The sequence below is a fragment of the Miscanthus floridulus genome, chromosome 2 (genome assembly GCF_019320115.1).
Source record: "Miscanthus floridulus cultivar M001 chromosome 2, ASM1932011v1, whole genome shotgun sequence".
Lineage (NCBI taxonomy): Eukaryota > Viridiplantae > Streptophyta > Magnoliopsida > Poales > Poaceae > Miscanthus > Miscanthus floridulus.
In genome coordinates, this window is record NC_089581.1 from 152,446,577 (window position 1) to 152,463,665 (window position 17,089).

The 17,089-nt window shown below is 43.6% G+C and overlaps 4 protein-coding genes across 5 annotated transcripts; 1 reads left to right on the forward strand and 3 right to left on the reverse strand.

Moving 5' to 3' along the window:
• The first annotated feature begins 2,745 nt into the window (after window positions 1-2,745).
• On the forward strand, window positions 2,746-5,663 carry LOC136533183 (lipid phosphate phosphatase gamma-like). Its single transcript, XM_066525757.1, has 3 exons — window positions 2,746-3,471; window positions 4,632-4,842; window positions 5,370-5,663. The coding sequence occupies exons 1-2, from the start codon at window positions 2,995-2,997 to the stop codon at window positions 4,836-4,838; spliced, it is 684 nt and encodes a 227-aa protein (XP_066381854.1). The 5' UTR covers window positions 2,746-2,994; the 3' UTR covers window positions 4,839-4,842; window positions 5,370-5,663.
• A 204-nt stretch (window positions 5,664-5,867) lies between these two features.
• Window positions 5,868-9,670, reverse strand: LOC136533158 (uncharacterized). Its single transcript, XM_066525731.1, has 11 exons — window positions 8,906-9,670; window positions 8,637-8,698; window positions 8,433-8,544; window positions 8,067-8,134; window positions 7,892-7,969; window positions 7,699-7,763; window positions 7,505-7,571; window positions 7,196-7,378; window positions 6,865-6,921; window positions 6,672-6,767; window positions 5,868-6,396 (listed from the first exon to the last, which is right to left on the reverse strand). The coding sequence occupies exons 1-11, from the start codon at window positions 9,222-9,224 to the stop codon at window positions 6,232-6,234; spliced, it is 1,272 nt and encodes a 423-aa protein (XP_066381828.1). The 5' UTR covers window positions 9,225-9,670; the 3' UTR covers window positions 5,868-6,231.
• A 143-nt stretch (window positions 9,671-9,813) lies between these two features.
• On the reverse strand, window positions 9,814-14,578 carry LOC136533169 (RNA pseudouridine synthase 5-like). Of its 2 annotated transcripts, XM_066525745.1 has the most exons (14): window positions 14,410-14,578; window positions 14,274-14,343; window positions 14,152-14,179; window positions 13,909-13,955; window positions 13,668-13,758; window positions 12,679-12,856; window positions 11,843-11,930; window positions 11,675-11,756; window positions 11,436-11,511; window positions 11,220-11,287; window positions 10,973-11,042; window positions 10,663-10,747; window positions 10,484-10,577; window positions 9,814-9,979 (listed from the first exon to the last, which is right to left on the reverse strand). In XM_066525745.1, exons 1-14 carry the CDS (start codon window positions 14,537-14,539, stop codon window positions 9,896-9,898), a joined length of 1,191 nt encoding a protein of 396 aa, XP_066381842.1. In that variant the 5' UTR covers window positions 14,540-14,578; the 3' UTR covers window positions 9,814-9,895. The 2 variants fall into 2 exon arrangements, with proteins under 2 accessions (XP_066381842.1, XP_066381835.1); XM_066525738.1 differs by having other exon boundaries at window positions 14,274-14,578.
• A 210-nt stretch (window positions 14,579-14,788) lies between these two features.
• Window positions 14,789-16,633, reverse strand: LOC136540143 (uncharacterized). The gene is made up of 5 exons (XM_066532138.1): window positions 16,496-16,633; window positions 16,158-16,392; window positions 15,504-15,679; window positions 15,263-15,392; window positions 14,789-15,188 (listed from the first exon to the last, which is right to left on the reverse strand). Exons 3-5 carry the CDS (start codon window positions 15,671-15,673, stop codon window positions 15,120-15,122), a joined length of 369 nt encoding a protein of 122 aa, XP_066388235.1. The 5' UTR covers window positions 15,674-15,679; window positions 16,158-16,392; window positions 16,496-16,633; the 3' UTR covers window positions 14,789-15,119.
• Window positions 16,634-17,089: the final 456 nt, after the last annotated feature.

Here is a 17,089-nt window from a genome sequence, read left to right on the forward strand (position 1 = left end):
GGCCAATAACTCCCCCAAGGCCTCGACAGTTTGCCTCACGGGCTCGGCAGCCTGAGGGTTCATAGCCATCGAGCCCCCCACGATGGCTTGGCCTCGGCATCTGCAGAGCCGCTGTTCCCGCCATGTCCTGCATCACGCCATACTGGAGCCCCACGACGGCACAGTACGGCAAAGTAACAGACCAGCACGTCAGCACCCTGCCATCCACGATGGGACTATGCAGGGGTTACCGGCTACTGTGCTGCCTAAACTCCTGCACCGAGGACGAACACGACGTGGGGAGTCAGAACCGGGTTCCTGTGACCTCGGGACCAGCGAACCGACCGCTCCGCCCCGCTCGAGACCCCCGATAGGCCTCGGACGAACTAACCGAGTTCCGCCTCGCCCGAGGCTCCCGGTAGGGCCTCGGGCGAACTGGCCATGCTCCGCCTCGCCCGAGGCTGGGCTCGTCCCGCAACCTCGTCGCCTCCGCCTCAAAAGTCACTCTGGCAGGCTATCGCATCCAATTAATGCGCCCAGCTGCCCCCACTACGTAAGCCACGATCGGCAGTACGCCGCGACAGGAGCGACAGGACAACGGTCAAATCGCCTTTTTACCATCCCTTACTGACAATACATGGTACCGTATCCTGTAGACGCACGTTCCGCGCTGATTCCGCTTGAGTCAACTACAACGATGGCCGCCAAGACCCCGCATTACCGTCTACAAAGGCCTCGGCACAGCAGGCCTCGGCACAGCGGGTCTCGGCCTCGGCACAACCGACCACAGGAGTCCCCAGACCTCGGCACTTCACCAAGTCAACAAAAGTACAGGAGCGCGGCATGTCGCCAGCCTTGAAGACCATACCGACTAGACATCGACGGGAACTCCCACGACGCCATGCTGCTCCAGGGAGCGGAATACGTCACCAAATAGTAGCCTTCTCATGTACTCCTGGCTTCCTCCTTGTGGCTATAAAAGGAGGTAGCCGGTGCCATCTGGGAGGGGGACGGAAGACGAACACACCGATAGAACCACACACTTCTACGCTGTTTGAGAGCAACGTCTCAAGCAGTCCGCACCACCTTCGCCGAGACCTGGGGCTAGCTCCCTCTCTCACCTAGCTTGTAACCCCTACTACGAGCACTCAGGTGCAAGGAATACAAGATCGATCTCTCAGACTGGACGTAGGGCCTCGATTGCCCGAACCAGTATAAACCTTGTGTCTCTTTGCATCACCATCCGGGATTAGGGGCACGCAGCACAAATTCACTCGTTGGTTGAGGGACCCCCGGTTCCGAAACACCGACACGCACATACACGCACGTCCCTGCCGCCTGAGAGCAACGTCTCAAGCGGCCCGCACAACACCCTGCCGAGACCTGGGACCAGCTCCCTCTCTCCTTTAGCTTGTAACCCCCTACTACGAGCACTTCGGTGCAAGGAATACAAGATCGACCTCTCAGACTGGACGTAGGGCCTCGATTGCCTGAACCAGTATAAACCTTGTGTCTCTTTGCATCACCATCCGGATCGGGAGCACGCAGAACAAATTCACTAGTCGGTTGGTTGAGGACCCCCGGTCCGAAACACCGACAAGCATTTTCCTTTTAAATTTATTCTAAAATAGTGATCGTTTACTTCACAATGCGCATTTCTCTTTTCTTAATACATTTTTTCTTTTTCTAATACATCTCTACCTCTATTTTAGAGGTACTAAAATCTTTTATTTTGAACATTGGTGTCTATGATATATCCTAAAACGTTTACTATTCTGAGACAGAGAGTATAGCAATAGTAGCAAGCACCTGCCTAATGTCCAACTCCAACACCAGGTTTGTCTAAGTCGTGTGGCGTGTGGTGTGTTTCTTGGAAGCACCAAGCACATCGAAGCTCATCCAAGCAGGGCATCGAGTAGAGCGACGGGCAACGACGTCCGCTCTCCGGCAAAAGGAAGTGTTGTCGTTGGAAGCGGTCCAACGAGAATGAACATTTGGATTTATTTGACAAAAACGATGGTATTTTGGTCATCTATAAATGATATATAATGATATGCCGCAAAAATGAGAAAAAACGTCTTTGAAACTAACCAATGGTGCAAAACAATAGTTTGATAGTTGGAACACCATAGATACATGTTTCAAAGTTAAAAGAGCAAAATCAAACTCAATATGATATAGTTGATGTCAATCGTAGACTTCTCTATTAAATCAGCATATAGACTTGTGTGAGGATGCTCCGCCAACAAAGGAGTCGGTCTAGAGTCAGAAAAAATCCGCTATGAGAAGCTCTACCAAACGCCCTAAAATTATATATAAGTTATTATAGTGAAAACTATGTATGTAGAAAAAAAATACTTCCTTCATACTTAAAAATAAAGTCGTTTTGGACAAGGCTTGGATCAAACATTAAAAGTATAAATCATGAATAACTTTTAAGTTGTTGAGTTTGAAAATATGAAAACCATATATATAAATTTGTCTTTAAAAATACTTTCACAAAAATTTACATATATCACTTTTTGATAAATATCTTTATAAAAATATGTAGTCAAAGTTATATTTTGGAGACCGTGTCACTGTCAAAAAGACTTTATTTTTTAGTATGGAGGCTAATAACAATTTAAAACAGAGTAGTATTTTTCTGATGAAATCTATCGTCAATTTGAAGTTCTGATGAAATCTATCGTCTGATGCCGGAATCTCCAATCCATCCGCCGTGTGCTCGCTCAGTCCCTCTAGCCTTTCCCTTCTCCCTCACCACGCGGCTTCGCCTCCCTATTCTGGCACGTTCGTCCGGCTCAACGGACCACGACGCGTCCCGTCCCCCAACCCCAGCACCAGGCTCCAGCTGCAAACACGCGGAGGGCGAAAATCCCCGCGATCTCCACGCCAATCGGAGCAGCGAGCCGTCGCCGATAGATTCACAACCGGACCCCAATCCTAAACTTGCGCCGGGAAATCAAATCCTTCTCGATTCCTCCGCGACGCGGACCGCAAGGCGAGAGCGCGACGATGTCCGGAGCGGCGGACTACCAGGAGATGGCGGCGTCGGTGCCGCCCTCGCTGAAGGCCATCACGCTGACGTACGTCCGCTACCGCCGGGGCGACCCGCTGGGTCTCTTCCTCGCGTGGGTCTCCCTCGTCCCGGTTTTCATCAGCCTCGGCGGTTTCGTCTCCCACTTCCTCTTCCGTCGGGAGCTCCAGGGCCTCTGCTTCGCCGCGGGGCTCCTCGTCTCTCAGGTCCTCAATGAGCTCATAAAGGACTCCGTCGCGCAGTCCCGCCCGGCGTACTGCGAGTTGCTCGAGGCCTGCGACTCCCACGGTTGGCCGTCCAGCCACTCGCAGTACATGTTCTTCTTTGCCACCTACCTGTCGCTCCTGTCCCTCCGCCGGTCGCGCGCGCGCCAGGTGATCGCCGCCGTGCCATGGCCGCTTGCCTTCCTCACCATGCTGTCCAGGGTCTACCTAGGCTACCATACCGTCGCGCAGGTGAGAGCCCCTGAATTTCGGATCCGATCTGACTAGATGTGCTTTTTGTTCAAAAATCTCCTGCCTCACTTAAAGTCTTAAACTGTGGTGCCATGTGACAAATGAAATGGAAAACTCGAAACCTTGAAATTTTGCTACTTTAGACTTTTTTATGAGGGTGCGGTTTCTTTGGTTTGAAGTGAAAGTTCTCTATGATTGAAAATTCACGTGTGTTTACTAAGGAACGTAGGACAGAAGTACTAAAGATCAGCAGTATGACAAAGTGACAACAAACCCTTGTAGTCCCAGCAAGTTAGACCACGCCACCATGGAAACTACTCTCTCCATTTAAATTGTAAGTCATTTTAGTTTTTTCCTAAGTCAAACTTGTTTAACTTCGACCAAATTTATAGAAAATATATTATCTACAGTATCAAACAAATGATCTATCAAAATATGTTTTATGGCGTATCTAATGAATTTGTTTTATGTTGTACATGTTTGTGCATTTTTCATAAAAAAAATAGTCAAAGCTGGAGAAGTTTGTCTTATGACAAAGCTAAAACGACTTGTGATTTGGAACTGGCAAGTTAGACCATGGCACTTTCCATAACTATGTTATTTGTCCTAACCTTAGCTGATGGAAACAGAAAATCAGATGCGTTAAGAACAGTTTCGAAGAAAGCTGCTGCAGAAAGTTAGTGAGTCGTGTTTGAGGGGAAAAAATGAGTCAACACTGGTTTACTATCCTGAAGGAAAACTGTGAAAGGATAATCTCCATAATAAATATATATGAAACGAGCATCCAAATTCTAGTAATTCGTTGTTTAGGTCAGAATCATGAATTGTCTCCCTGTTTTTTCTGGATACAACCGTGCATGTATACCCAATTGAATGCATTTATCTGTATTGAGAAGTTCTTATGTCTTCTTCTCTCAAAAAGCTGTGTGGCATTTGTTTCTGCGGGTGTTTAATAGTGCTTAACTCTGTATCAATCTACTTAGCATTAGGTATCATTTAGTGAGATGTCAATAACAATGTATTCATTTACATCGTTACCTGCCTCAAAAACCTGCTTATTTGAAAGAGAAGTGGTTCGATGTGATTGTTCTTATTCTAGGCAAAGTGTGGCAGATAGCTTCTCAAAACTGAAATGAGTTTCAATTGATAAATTTCATCAGGTTTTCGCGGGAGCAGTAGTGGGCCTCATGTTTGGTGCTATCTGGTACTGGATTGTCAATACCATGCTTGTTAATTACTTCCCAATGATTGAGGAGAGTGCAATCGGGAGGTGGTTGTACATCAAGGATACATCTCATATTCCAGATGTGCTCAAATTTGAATATGATAACGCAAGGGCAGCAAGGAAGAAAGTTGCTACTGATTGAGCTTGTAAGTCGAGCATATTTAATTGTGTTTGGCTTGTTTAGCAGATATTGTGCATTCATGAAGTACTGTACCTGCAAACCGCAGCTACTTTTCCCCCCTTATACTAGACGCTTTTGATTGAAAACCCACAATTCCTAGTCCTCCAATATTTCAAATTCTTGTTCCGAATGTTTTGCTGAATGCCAATTTAGTCGTGAACATGTTATTCTTGATATCATTGGAATTAGCTAGATACATTGGAAGTTATTGTTAGTCCCATTTGCAACTCCAAAAATCATCGTCGTGTATCAAACTCCAGTCTATCAATATATTGGTTTTACGATACAAATTAAACACCTACATCAAGGACTATCGCATTGTCAAATTTTGCCTATCAAACTTCACCTCAGTTTACCTTCTACCATTTCAATTATTTTCACATTATAGTCTATTTTTTTTTCTGGCAACTAAATTAGTTGAGCGTTTACCATGTGACAATTACTTAACCTCAACCTTTGAACTGTTCTTCATATTTTCTTATGTCTATGCAGGTTATGCTTCTGGATTGCATTTTGCTGTTGTTAAGGCGATTATAAGAATGTGTGGCATGATATTTGCTTCAGTTATGCTACACGCGGGCACATGTGCACATGTAGCAGCAACATTCAGTAGAAGAAATGCTCACTAGAACTTGTTGGATTTAGCTCTTCCTGGGCATACGCCACTGTTTTCCCCCCTTATTAGTCACTAGTCAGACATTATTTTATTAAAGGTTGTTCGATTATACTTGATGATTGCTTACATTTGAAAAATGACGTGAACAAAGACGTGAGCTCATCTCTGCAGTCTAGCGTCCATACTTCACTGTTCCGTTGGTTCTCTGTATATGTAAGTCAACTGCATTTTGTGTTGAAACATGAAGAATACAGGAATGATGGATCATTTCCAGAATTTGGGACAACAACGGATAACTCATTAGACTACCGTCTCCAAACTAAAAGATGTTTTAGTTTTTAACATGATAGTTAAGAGAAAGCATGGAACAAAATGGCCATTTATTAAGGCCAAAACGGCCATTTATTAAGGCCAAAACGGGAACAAAAGATCAGAGGAATCAACACACCCGCAATGTAACAACCTTGTCTCGAACGAAAACAAGAAAAAGGAACGGCCGAGAGCTGAGTGTGTAACAATACCGAGTTACTTGTAGAGGAATGCACCTCTAGGCTACAATCTCAAAGGCCTGAGATGGACAGTAGGTAGACAGCTGAGTGTGTTTTAAATGTGCCCAGAACTCCCGCAAACACAAGCAAAACAGGATATAAGTAACATATGCATTTCTCAGGCTTCAGAAATCTCGGCAGCTGTAGCTGGCACCAACGGTATATTGACAAGCACACCAAGCACAAAGTGCTAAGATTCTTGACTTGTCGCTGATACATCTTCTTGGCTAGAAGGGGCGTCTGGAATACTGGCGGAGGGGCCTTGTTTCCTTTCTGCCTGTAGTGATCGACACAGGGATTCAAGCTTCTCCTTTTGATTTTTCAATTTCTCCATTTGCTTCTTCGTTAGCTCACGCTGCAGAGGCATCGCAAATGGGTCGAAGTTAGCAAATACCACTTATATAATGCAGGATCAACTGGCACAAGATTTTCCCAGTATGCATAGAAAGACAAATGTCACAAATCTAACTCTATAAGCTAGAGAACTGGTCCTAATTTTTCAAACACGGTAAAGGAGATCAATGTACTGTGCTAAGAAGGCAGGCAGGTATAGTTGTCAAAACTGTGGTCTCAACATAGCAACCTGGTTTAGTACAGCTAGGAGATAGCTTTTTGCGATGCACACATTACCTCTTCAATGAGCTTCACAAGAGCAATATCTGAGTTCTCGCATTTTCCCTTCAGAAATTCATTCTCCTTCTTAAGATTCTTTATCACCGAAATCATCTGATGAAAAAGATCATATGAGACTTTTACTTCAGTCAACAACAACTGTTGACAAGTAAAGCAGATACAATGATATTGAACATTATGTAGAGCATACCTTTTCCATCTCCTGCTTGTAAGTTTCAAAGACTTCATTGCTTTTTGACAGGGCATCCTGATAAAGCAACAACAACATAAAGGTATAACAAAAAAAACGGATTAAAGTGCTTCCCGTGCTCAAACTTTTAAACCTTCACCTACAAGGGCAAAAATGGCCACTACTAAAGCGGGTAAAGTGCACGAGTAGTTTTACATTTTTCGTTGGGTTTCATATCTAACCTACACCAACTTGATTTGGACCAAAGCCACATGTTGTCATTATCGTCGTCAGTTCGTCACCTATTGGGGGACCATTTGGAACCTGGAAATGGTCTTAGAAGTGAAAGTACCTGAAAGTGCTGAAATCTTTCTCCATCAGAAGCTAGTTGCAACCGCAGGTTCTTCTCAGTAGTCATAAGCTGAGAAACTTGCTCAGCATACAACTGCATTTGGGTATGTTCCTGAGCAGCCTTCTCTTGATGTTGTTGAAGTCTCAGATCAGCAAGCTCAAGCTCCAGCGTTTTCTCTTTCAACTATACATGCCATAACAAGTTAACCAAGAGCACAACAAATAGCATTTAAAACTAGTAAGAACAATATTGTCATACAAATATCAATGAGACTTCAAGATCTATTAATATAGGATATTGATAGCATACTTGGTGAGCATATTTCTGCTGAGTAATGTCATATTGATCAGCAAGGTCTTTGAGTTTACTTCTCAACCTACAAAAGCAACAAGTGTCAGTGTACCAGACTAGAAATGTCAGAAGGCACTTTAACAATGAGTTGATACCAAAATCAACTAATGGAACTCCTAATGTTCAAGATATGAATAAGGTTAGTATATTGCATATTGTTCTCTTCTAGCTGAGCAATGGACAACACTCTCTGCTCCTCAAGCTTGGCACTGACACCCTACAAAAATATATCATGAAAATTGATAAATAAGAGCTAAAACTTAGACATACAAGCAAAAACAAATGAAGGAGCTTGTATATGTTTATCATATATCATAATCAGATGATGTATTTTGAGCTGTCAACCTTTATGGCGTTATCAAATTTTTCAGACAATTCCATACGCATGTTCTGTCCCTCCGTCGATACCCTTCCGCACTCTTCCTGAGACAAAGATGCTAAAATGGTATAATAATTGAACAAAAATGAAAAGAACTCTTTTATACCACTTTGATTCAAAGTTCAAATACACTGAACATACCTTTAGCATTTTGTTTTGACGCTGAAATTCCCTACAAAGAGATTCTAGTCTTTCTTTGACTGCAATGGCTGCAAGGACCCAAATATAAATGACAAATGTTAAGTAGATGAATTCTATGAGCACAATGTGCACGCACCAGTTCATATGCAACAATCAAACTACACATAATTTTTAGCGACACTGGATTATCTATGCTAACTAAGAAGTTTCAATTAACATCTTAATACATGGACATACAGGGTCATCCATTCGACCAAAGAAACACACATGTTTTGTCGGCGAAGATATAAAGGAGAATCACAAAGGGGGGCATGCACTCATTAAATTCAACTGTACAACGATCACATATTCAAGTAATAAACTAACCTGCATCCCTTTCTGCAACCACTCTGTGGTATTGCTGGGCCAGTTCAAACAACTCTCTGTCCTTCTCGAGCTTGCTACGCTTCACGACCTTGCGTTTCGGCTCACCGCTCCCCTACAAAAGCAAGCAAATCAATCCCAGTTCACAAAGACAAATTCTTCTTGCAAACGCTTATATGATACTATGTGATAAACAATCTTGACCACCTTTTGAGCAGTTGGAGCGCCCACTTGCTCTGATGCGCAATTCTCGTTCAAGGATTCTTCACCTGTCAAAAGGAACAGCGAAACATGGTAAGGAAACACAGCCCCTAAGGTACATTTGGAGCTCAAACTCCACCGTGATGAAAATCTTAATTTTTCTATGTTTACACTGAACCGCTAGAGGAATGGCTGTCATTCTGAAATAGTAACTAGGATCAGGAAGCTCATGGTGAATGAAAAAATAAAATCGAGAAAGGACTACAGAGGATCACCTCTTGAAGCGCCGGCGGGTCCGTGCTCCCCTAGAGCGCGTTCCGGCTCCGCAGCAGCGGCCAGAGAAAGTGTGCCCAAGGCTTCAGCAGCGGCGGCCGAGGAGGCATCTTCGGCGGTGGACGCAGGAAGGGAGGGATCGCTTAGGGTTTCCTCACCGCCGGGGTTGGTGGCGGCGGGGATATCGGAGTCGAGCGCATCATCAGCGATGGGCGCGGAGGAGGGAGAAGCCGCGTCCGTGCCTGAGCTCTCGACGTCGGGGACGAAGCCATCGGGGAGGGAGTTAGCCTCCGGGAGGCGCGTCACCGGCGAGCCTTCCATTGCGCGTGTGCCACTGCGATGCTCTCCTTTCTCTCTTTTTTTAGGGTTTATTATGGGGAGAAAATGGAGAAGTAAGTGCTGGGAATGGGAGTGCTGCGAGGTGGACGCCGGTGCCGCTGCCTCGCTGAGCAGAAGCTGCTCGCCACCGCCGCGTCCTCCTTTCCCCGAATTCTCTTGGTTCGGGAGGTTTTGGGGGGAGGAATGTCTGGGACTCTGGGGGTTGCAAGCAGCAAGCCTGATGCGTAACGCGAAGGTCCAGCTAGGGTCAGTCCATTGCACGCAAATGAATTCGTTAGAAATCTTCTCCTAGACTCCTACAATTCACCTCCCTCCATTTCAAACCAAAGCATATTTGTGACAAAACATTTCTTCAGCGAATTGAACTTTGAATAGACCGAACAAGATTCAGAGTCATTAGCTAGTACTCCATTTATTTTTAAATATCTGATGCTACCCGTTAGCCTGTCCTAAACGTCACGTGAGACGGCGCTGCGTCGAGCCAGAGTTTTGCTGCGTCGAACCAGTAGTTGATAGTGTACGACGGAGGTATTTCCTCAAGAAAGGTGATCAAATAGAGCAGAGGTCTGAGTGTGAGAGTGTCTAACGTCTGTGAGGACTCGCTGCTTGCTCAGTTCAACAGATATACATGGAAAGATTCTACGTTTACATGTTCAACCACCGACTTGCTCAGCTGTAGCACGGCGCTCCTCCCGTGTCTGCAGAATTTGTGGAAGAGGAGCGGTAATTTTTACCATCTGCATAGCCGGCCATGGTAAGCGCAGAGTCAATACAAGGAGTGGAGCAGTAGTTACAATAATGCCAATTAAAAACATAAAAAAAACTACTTATAGTTTCTCTTTCTTAAAGCTAAGAAAATCATTACATTTATTGCTTCTTAATGGAATGAGAGTTCATTTTGCTGGTCTAAATTCTAGGGGTTCCTACCTTCTGTTAGATCTGCAGTAAGAGCAGTTTACAACAAGAGTAAATCTTACTTTTTGCCTCCCTCGAATACATAGAAGAGGAACCTTTTTTAGGGAGCTATTATTATCCAACAAGTCCAAAATTCAGTTTTTTTTTTTCATTGACCTCCTGTCATCACCTTTTTAGACCTTAGCATGACAGTGCTATATATTATCTTATGGACAAAAATAGTGCAGACTATAAGTTCATGTCCAATTCAACCCATGCATTTTATTTAGTGCCTCGGGAAGGCAGGTTGATAATACTTGCCCAAGATTAGATATAGGTTTAATCACCTTATTGGTTGTTGGGTGGCAAAGAACAAGCCAATGTGCATGTAGGTGATACCCGCAGTCCCCGGGAACAGGTTGCAAAGGTCTCTCATAACCTCTAATAAGAGCAAGAAAGGTCAGTTGAACTAAATACAAGAAGCATCCAAAGAGGTATCTCAATGGAAACGAGATGAAAGAATTACCCATCAGATGCAAAAGAACTATTTGTGCCAGTAGATTCTGGCTCAACAAATTTGGGGTGCCCACCAATACCATAGAGAGGATCATCTGTTGGTGCAAACAGAAAAATATACATGAGTTCAAATTACAGCTGTTAGAAATTTATGTTTGATTTGGATAGTAGGGCCGCCTACCATTACTTAAAAAAAAGACATGTACTGATAAATACAAAAGTATTTCATCCCTGGATGTGAAGATGAGTTTTGCCAAGTGCATTAATTAAATAAGTAACTCAAGAAATGAATTTTTAAGTAGAGTGAGCGAGGGACTTGCCTACAAGAGGGTGCCCAATGTATGCAAGGTGTATCCGTATTTGGTGAGGTCGTCCTGAATGAATTTCAACCTACATCAATGAAGAAAAGGAAACATCAAAGATTAAAATACCCAAGGCAGCAAACGAAAACTTGCCAGCATACATACTCGCAATTAAAAGCACATGATGCTATGCACATTTGTGAACATGTAAGAGCAGGAGCTAAAACATTTATCTTGTTTACAGTCAAGAGTCAACACACCCTACCTGGACCAGTGTGTGATTTTGGTGTGCAAGTCTCTCAAGAATACATACTTTGCTCATTGCTGGCTTTCCTGAAAATCGATGGCACAAGATAACATAACAAACAAAGAGAACCAATGATCAAAATTTACCCGATAGGAATTATATCAACAGTACTGTGATTACCCGACCCCCAAGGACCTTCACCAATTCCAAGTTACAGTATTACAATTGCAATACCTGAGGAACATGCCGCATAAAGTCCCTCTGCAACTCCAGGATAATGAACTAACCCTATGGGTTGCATAACCACAACCTACATGTGTGATAAAAATAAATTACATGAGAGAGAGAGATCGTGCATACAATACAAGATTATAACTAGGTATGCAAGACTAACTGAGGGAAAACCAGGGGGTCATAACCTGAACAGCATATAAGAGATCAGATCAGCGTATCAAATAAGTAAGGGATAGTACCTCATCATCATCAAGTATGCCAGTCACTAAGGCTCGATAAAATTTTGAAATTTTTCGCTCTTCACTGAACTCTGATTTATCCCTATAAATCATGTCAATCACTTGAACTGCATACATGATGTGAATACTTGAAAAAAAACTTTTAAAATTAATGAGAAGTTTTTACACCTTTTCTTTGCAGCATTTATAGCACCTTCAGCAAAATAAGATGCAAGTCGAACTTTGGCAATCTTTGTCTTGGCACAAAGCAGGAGGCCTAGCAAAATAATATACAAGTCAGCATAGCTAGCAAGAACAGACATTATAAACTAAAACAAAACTACAAGCAAAGCAAATTCTCCTCTAATACAATGAGGCGTAGCTCTCCTGCTTGTTCTAGGAAAACAAGCAAAGAAAATTACAGATGAGCTTATACTGAATGACCAGCTTTGGCTAAACAACAATTTTTTTTGGCAATACACATTATTGCAGAAAACGGTTGGTTACCAGTGGAACGAACATGCAGACCTTTCTGTCTAAACAAGTGGAAACTCATCTTGTAGTGGAAATGTGGATCATGGAAACAAGCATCCTAGATCATCTAATCAAGGTTCATGCCTCCCACGATCCCCCGACCCCACCCAACCCACTCAGCAACCACAAACACATGCAGCTCTTGGAACCAGCATGACCTGAGCATCGGTATTATCTCACACATGGGTTCCCACAGTCAACCATGGCTATTATCGCTCCTCTCTCCACCTTGTCCCTGTCACACATCATAGTTACCTAAAAAATTCTCATCACCATGTTCATGGCTCCCTGATGTGCCATGACTTGAACTTCCCTCATATTACTTGATGGTTTGAACATCAGCTTTTTGGAGAAACTAAGGTATCTTTCTCCTAGATTCTTATGTTCATGCAGAGAAGCTACAAAAACTTACACCTACTAGACCTCAAGTGAGTGTCAGTGAACCGGAGTTTCTGAGGAGTGAGGACTGAGTTGTAAAAAAAGAAACAAACCTGATGTTCCCCTCCCTAATCGATGAACAGGTACTGGATGTGACTGCACATCTTTTCTCTTCGACCGGCAAGATGAGGCCATCTTCCAGTCTTTCAATTGAAGCTGTGCTAAAACAGTGCGCTGCTGAAAGAGTCCTTTAGGCAGAACTTGCAAACCAGAAGGCTTATTAAGGGCAACCTGACAAAACATTCTCTGGCTAAGATTCATAGTTCTAAATGTAAAATTGGAAATTAGCTTCATGTGCTATTACAGATTTTGGCAAACATGCACAAGAACAGAATAAACCTTACACCTTATGAAAATGGATAGTTGGAAACGACGGGTGTCTGTGGATCCCCAGCAATAACTATCCTGGACCTTATGACTGAAGGTTGCTATTTTGCAAGACTAGAAAATTCTGGCTTTTGAAGGCAATCTATCCTGTAACAGCAAGAAACGGCCTGCTTGGCTCTCCATCAGTGGCAACTGGCAGGCAGGCAGTTGCATGGACAAGGTGCTTCACGACTAGCTTGACCTAGCCTAGCCTACGGCTAGCTTCATCTCTGAGCAAACAAACGCAATACCTTGCTTACGGCTAGCTTGACCTAGCCTAGCTAGACAAGGTGCACTAGTGATCCAAGTGTACGCAATACTTGCAAGTTCAAATTAGTTGGGTGCTCACAAGTCGGACAACGACGACAATAACAAAGCACGTAAGTTGGGGGTAGGCTAGAGATGAAACCCAACATGAGCCACTAAAAAAAGGAAAAACTAAGGCATTAAAAATCTAATTCATAGTTCATGCACATGGATATTCATAAGTCAATAAAGTTAAAAACTTAAGTCCATATCTTCCAGTCCTCAGATAAGCATAGACTAAAAATTAGATGGGACTTGAAAGTTGAACCTTGCAAATCAGCTCGGGGCATGAAATGTGAAACATAGACCGAATTTACAGAACAATCTTTATCTCACAAACTGATAAATAGCACCAAGGTCATTTGCATACCATGTCATCATCCTCGTAGAGCACTTCCAGCAAATATGGCGCAAATGGCTCCTGCCAGGGAAAACGATGATATACCAACTTAGAACCATCCCTGCAAAACAGAGTTAGCTTAGGTACCTGTCATATTAATAAGATTTTTGAACTCCTTTGAAACAATAAATACAGAACCAAAGGAAATAATCGAATGCAATTGGAGATTTGGAAGAATATAACAATAATAAGCTTGCTGAGAGAAAACTACCCGAGAGTCATATCTGGATCAGTGACAACTTCACCATCAACGGTTATCTGCAAACAAACTGAAACCTTCATTTGAACATCCAAGAAAATTTGCCAGAAATTCATAAATTATCTCATTTTCCAAAATACGTGTGACATTTTTTTTAGAACTCCCTTCTAAAAGCAGACGAATCACCATAGCTCAGGTACAGATAGCACCAAATAGAAGATCAGTAAATTTTCACTAAATCCCCAATTTTCCTACCTGTCCGTTACGAATCCTCTTGATCCACCTGCGGAGCACACCACCACCATCATTAAATCAACAAGAAAAACCATCAACTGATCACGGAAGTCAGGAATTAAGCGTAGCAGATAGGCACTTGCCCTGGCAATGGCGCTGAGCTCTTGTATTTAGTAGAGTAGAACTCAATCAAGGTGGTAGCGGCGTCCGCATCTGCTTGCAAGTAATCAGAACAAGTACCAAACAACAAACCAGAGGGAAGGAGATAGGGAGGCGAACCAGCGCAACGGAACGTGTCGGTGTAGGTGAGGCCTTGATTGAGCTCCGGCCACAGCGTTCCGAAGGAGTAGAGAGCTCCTGGCGGCGGAGCCCCGTCGCCCACCGGTGTTTCTCCCGCGGCGGCGGCCATCGCGCTGGGGAAGAGGTTTAAGAGTACATTTGCAGATAAGTCCATAAGTTCTCCGTTCTCTTTACATAGGCCACGTCCACAACTTTTGGCATCGAGTGCAGGTGCAGCAAGGAGCCAAGGACAGACGGACACGGGTATCTCATTTACTATAACACGAGGGCAGTGAAATGAGACAATCGAAATGGAAATCTGATACAGTAGCAAAGTTCAAACTATCTTCAGCGAAGAAATCTAATACACAAAATGCGATTGTCCACTTAGAATCTGTTAACAATTTATTAATTCACGTTAGTAGCATCAAAAAAATTCTCAGCAGAGTAACAATACAGGCATGCCATGAAGGCGTAATTGCTGTTGCTACAAACACTGATTCCTACAACTCAAGGATCCTCGTGCCAATTCTCTACAGCTGGTGGCTCACAGAGCAGAGTTCTAATGATGATGATGGGTCATTCCTCTTCTAATTTCAAACTTGAATCATCTCCATACATTCATACAAAACTTGTGGCAAGACGAGCCGGCGAAAGTATCAAGACACAAACATCCACTTGACGCACTGGTAAATGATGTTCAGCTTCACTTATTTCTCATTGGGTCTTGGGATGGGCTTGTAGTCGTAGCTGTTTATGTCAACCTTTTGCTGCAAAGCCTGTGAATGCGCAAACGGCTAACTTTAGAGTCAAAGCAGACGTGCATTTTCTACATAATATGAATGCAGCATACCTTCAGTTCATCCTCTAGAGAGAGCTTCTTAGGCTTATAGGCTCCTTCCACTGGCCCTGTTCGGCTTAGAGCTTTTGTTGTTTCTACAACCTCCCATTCTATATCCTCCTTTTCCTTTGTCACTTCTTTGCTGCAAAAGTACAAATCAACCAGCATTGTCAGATAGGTGAAGACCAAAGGAATGCACAACAGACTAGTTCATGTGATTTAGGCAAAGTGCAGAAAGGTTTTAATCATTTACCTGCCTTGTATAAGATGAGCAAGCCCGACGGCACCAAACACTGTCAAGGAAATGAGTGGTAACCCATACCGAACAAATGGATGTTTTCGCCCCCACCTTTTGAACTGTGAGGCTTGCTTCAAAACCTTAGCATCTTGTTCCACTGGATCAACTTTCTGAGTTGTATTCATGATCGGCTGACAAGTAAAGAAGGAAAACAATGAGAGAGAGCAAACGACATTGATATCAGTGGATCCTCTTGTTGCATAGTACTAGGTAGCGTGGTTGTAAAGAACTTCTCATTCATTCATACTGTCAGATGCTACAGCATAGAAGCCTACGCATGTCATTTATAAACAAAAAAAAAACATACCGAAATTTTACACAGCAACATGCACAACTTATTCGTGGGGAGTCAATTTAATCCTTTAGACCTGAAGCATATAACATAGCGAAAGGACTGGAGGAAAATAATTTTATGTGATAACTGATAAAAGCGAAACAGGACTTCTCACATAACTGAGTAACTGACACGTTTGAATGGTAAAGCAGCCCAAAATTAAGACTTCCAGTGGCGGAGCCAGTATTTTGCATCAGGGTATTCCAAGAACAATTTTTTCGCCTCCAATACAGCAAGAAGCTGATGTGGAGATAACCGAGGATGTGAACTTTCACCTCTTACAGTCAGAAGACGACGGGTCCGAGCGGCTGAGCCGGATCCCGGAGGCTGGAGGGCGGACGTTCGGACTGACAGACTTGCTTGCCTCTGCGCCTGAAGTCTGAGCTGCTGGGTGCTGCCGGCTAGCCGCCGCTGTCACTTGCTCCTGCGCTAGGGAACACCGGCCTCGGCCCGCTCGGGAAATCGGGGGCTGCGATAGGATGAACGACGTGTTTCTTTTTCCCTGAAGACCTGAATCACAGCGATATGGCCGTGGAAATCACGGCAGGATGAGTTAGCGCCAGAGACGGGAAAGAAGGGCGTGGCAGGGCGACGACGCGGTGGAGAGACTTACCCTAGTCGCAAAGAACGGGACGGTGGAGACGCGGGGACTGCAGCTCGAGGTCGCCGGGGTCGACGGCCTCTGGCGTCGGCGGCGGCTTTCCGGACAGAATGGATCGGGTGGAGAAGAAGGCCTATTGTTGATGGTGCGGAAGATCTGGGCCATTAGATTACACAGATGAAAGGCCCGAAGAAAGAACGTTTTGGAGGCCCAAAAAATAACCGTTCATGGAGGCCCCAACTAGAAAGGGCTGTCATTCTCAAATACTAAAAAAAAAGGAAAAGGTCCATTTTACCGACCTGAACTATCCTCGAAGTCTAGTTTTCCTCCTGAACTCCAAACTCGGGTAAACCACATCCCTCAACTTCTAAAACAGTTCAATTTACCTTTCTGACCTGGTTATAGGTGGTTTTCAAATACGGTTTTGCCTTTTTATTTTTTTATATTATTTTGGTAGAATCTTTGAAAAATCATAGTAGATCATAGAAAAATCATAAAATAAAAAACTAATTTTCTTGGACTCCACATGAGTATATCTACATAGTAAACATATTATATGGTATACTTTAGTATAAAGTTTTTATTGTAGCTTTAGATTTATGTTTT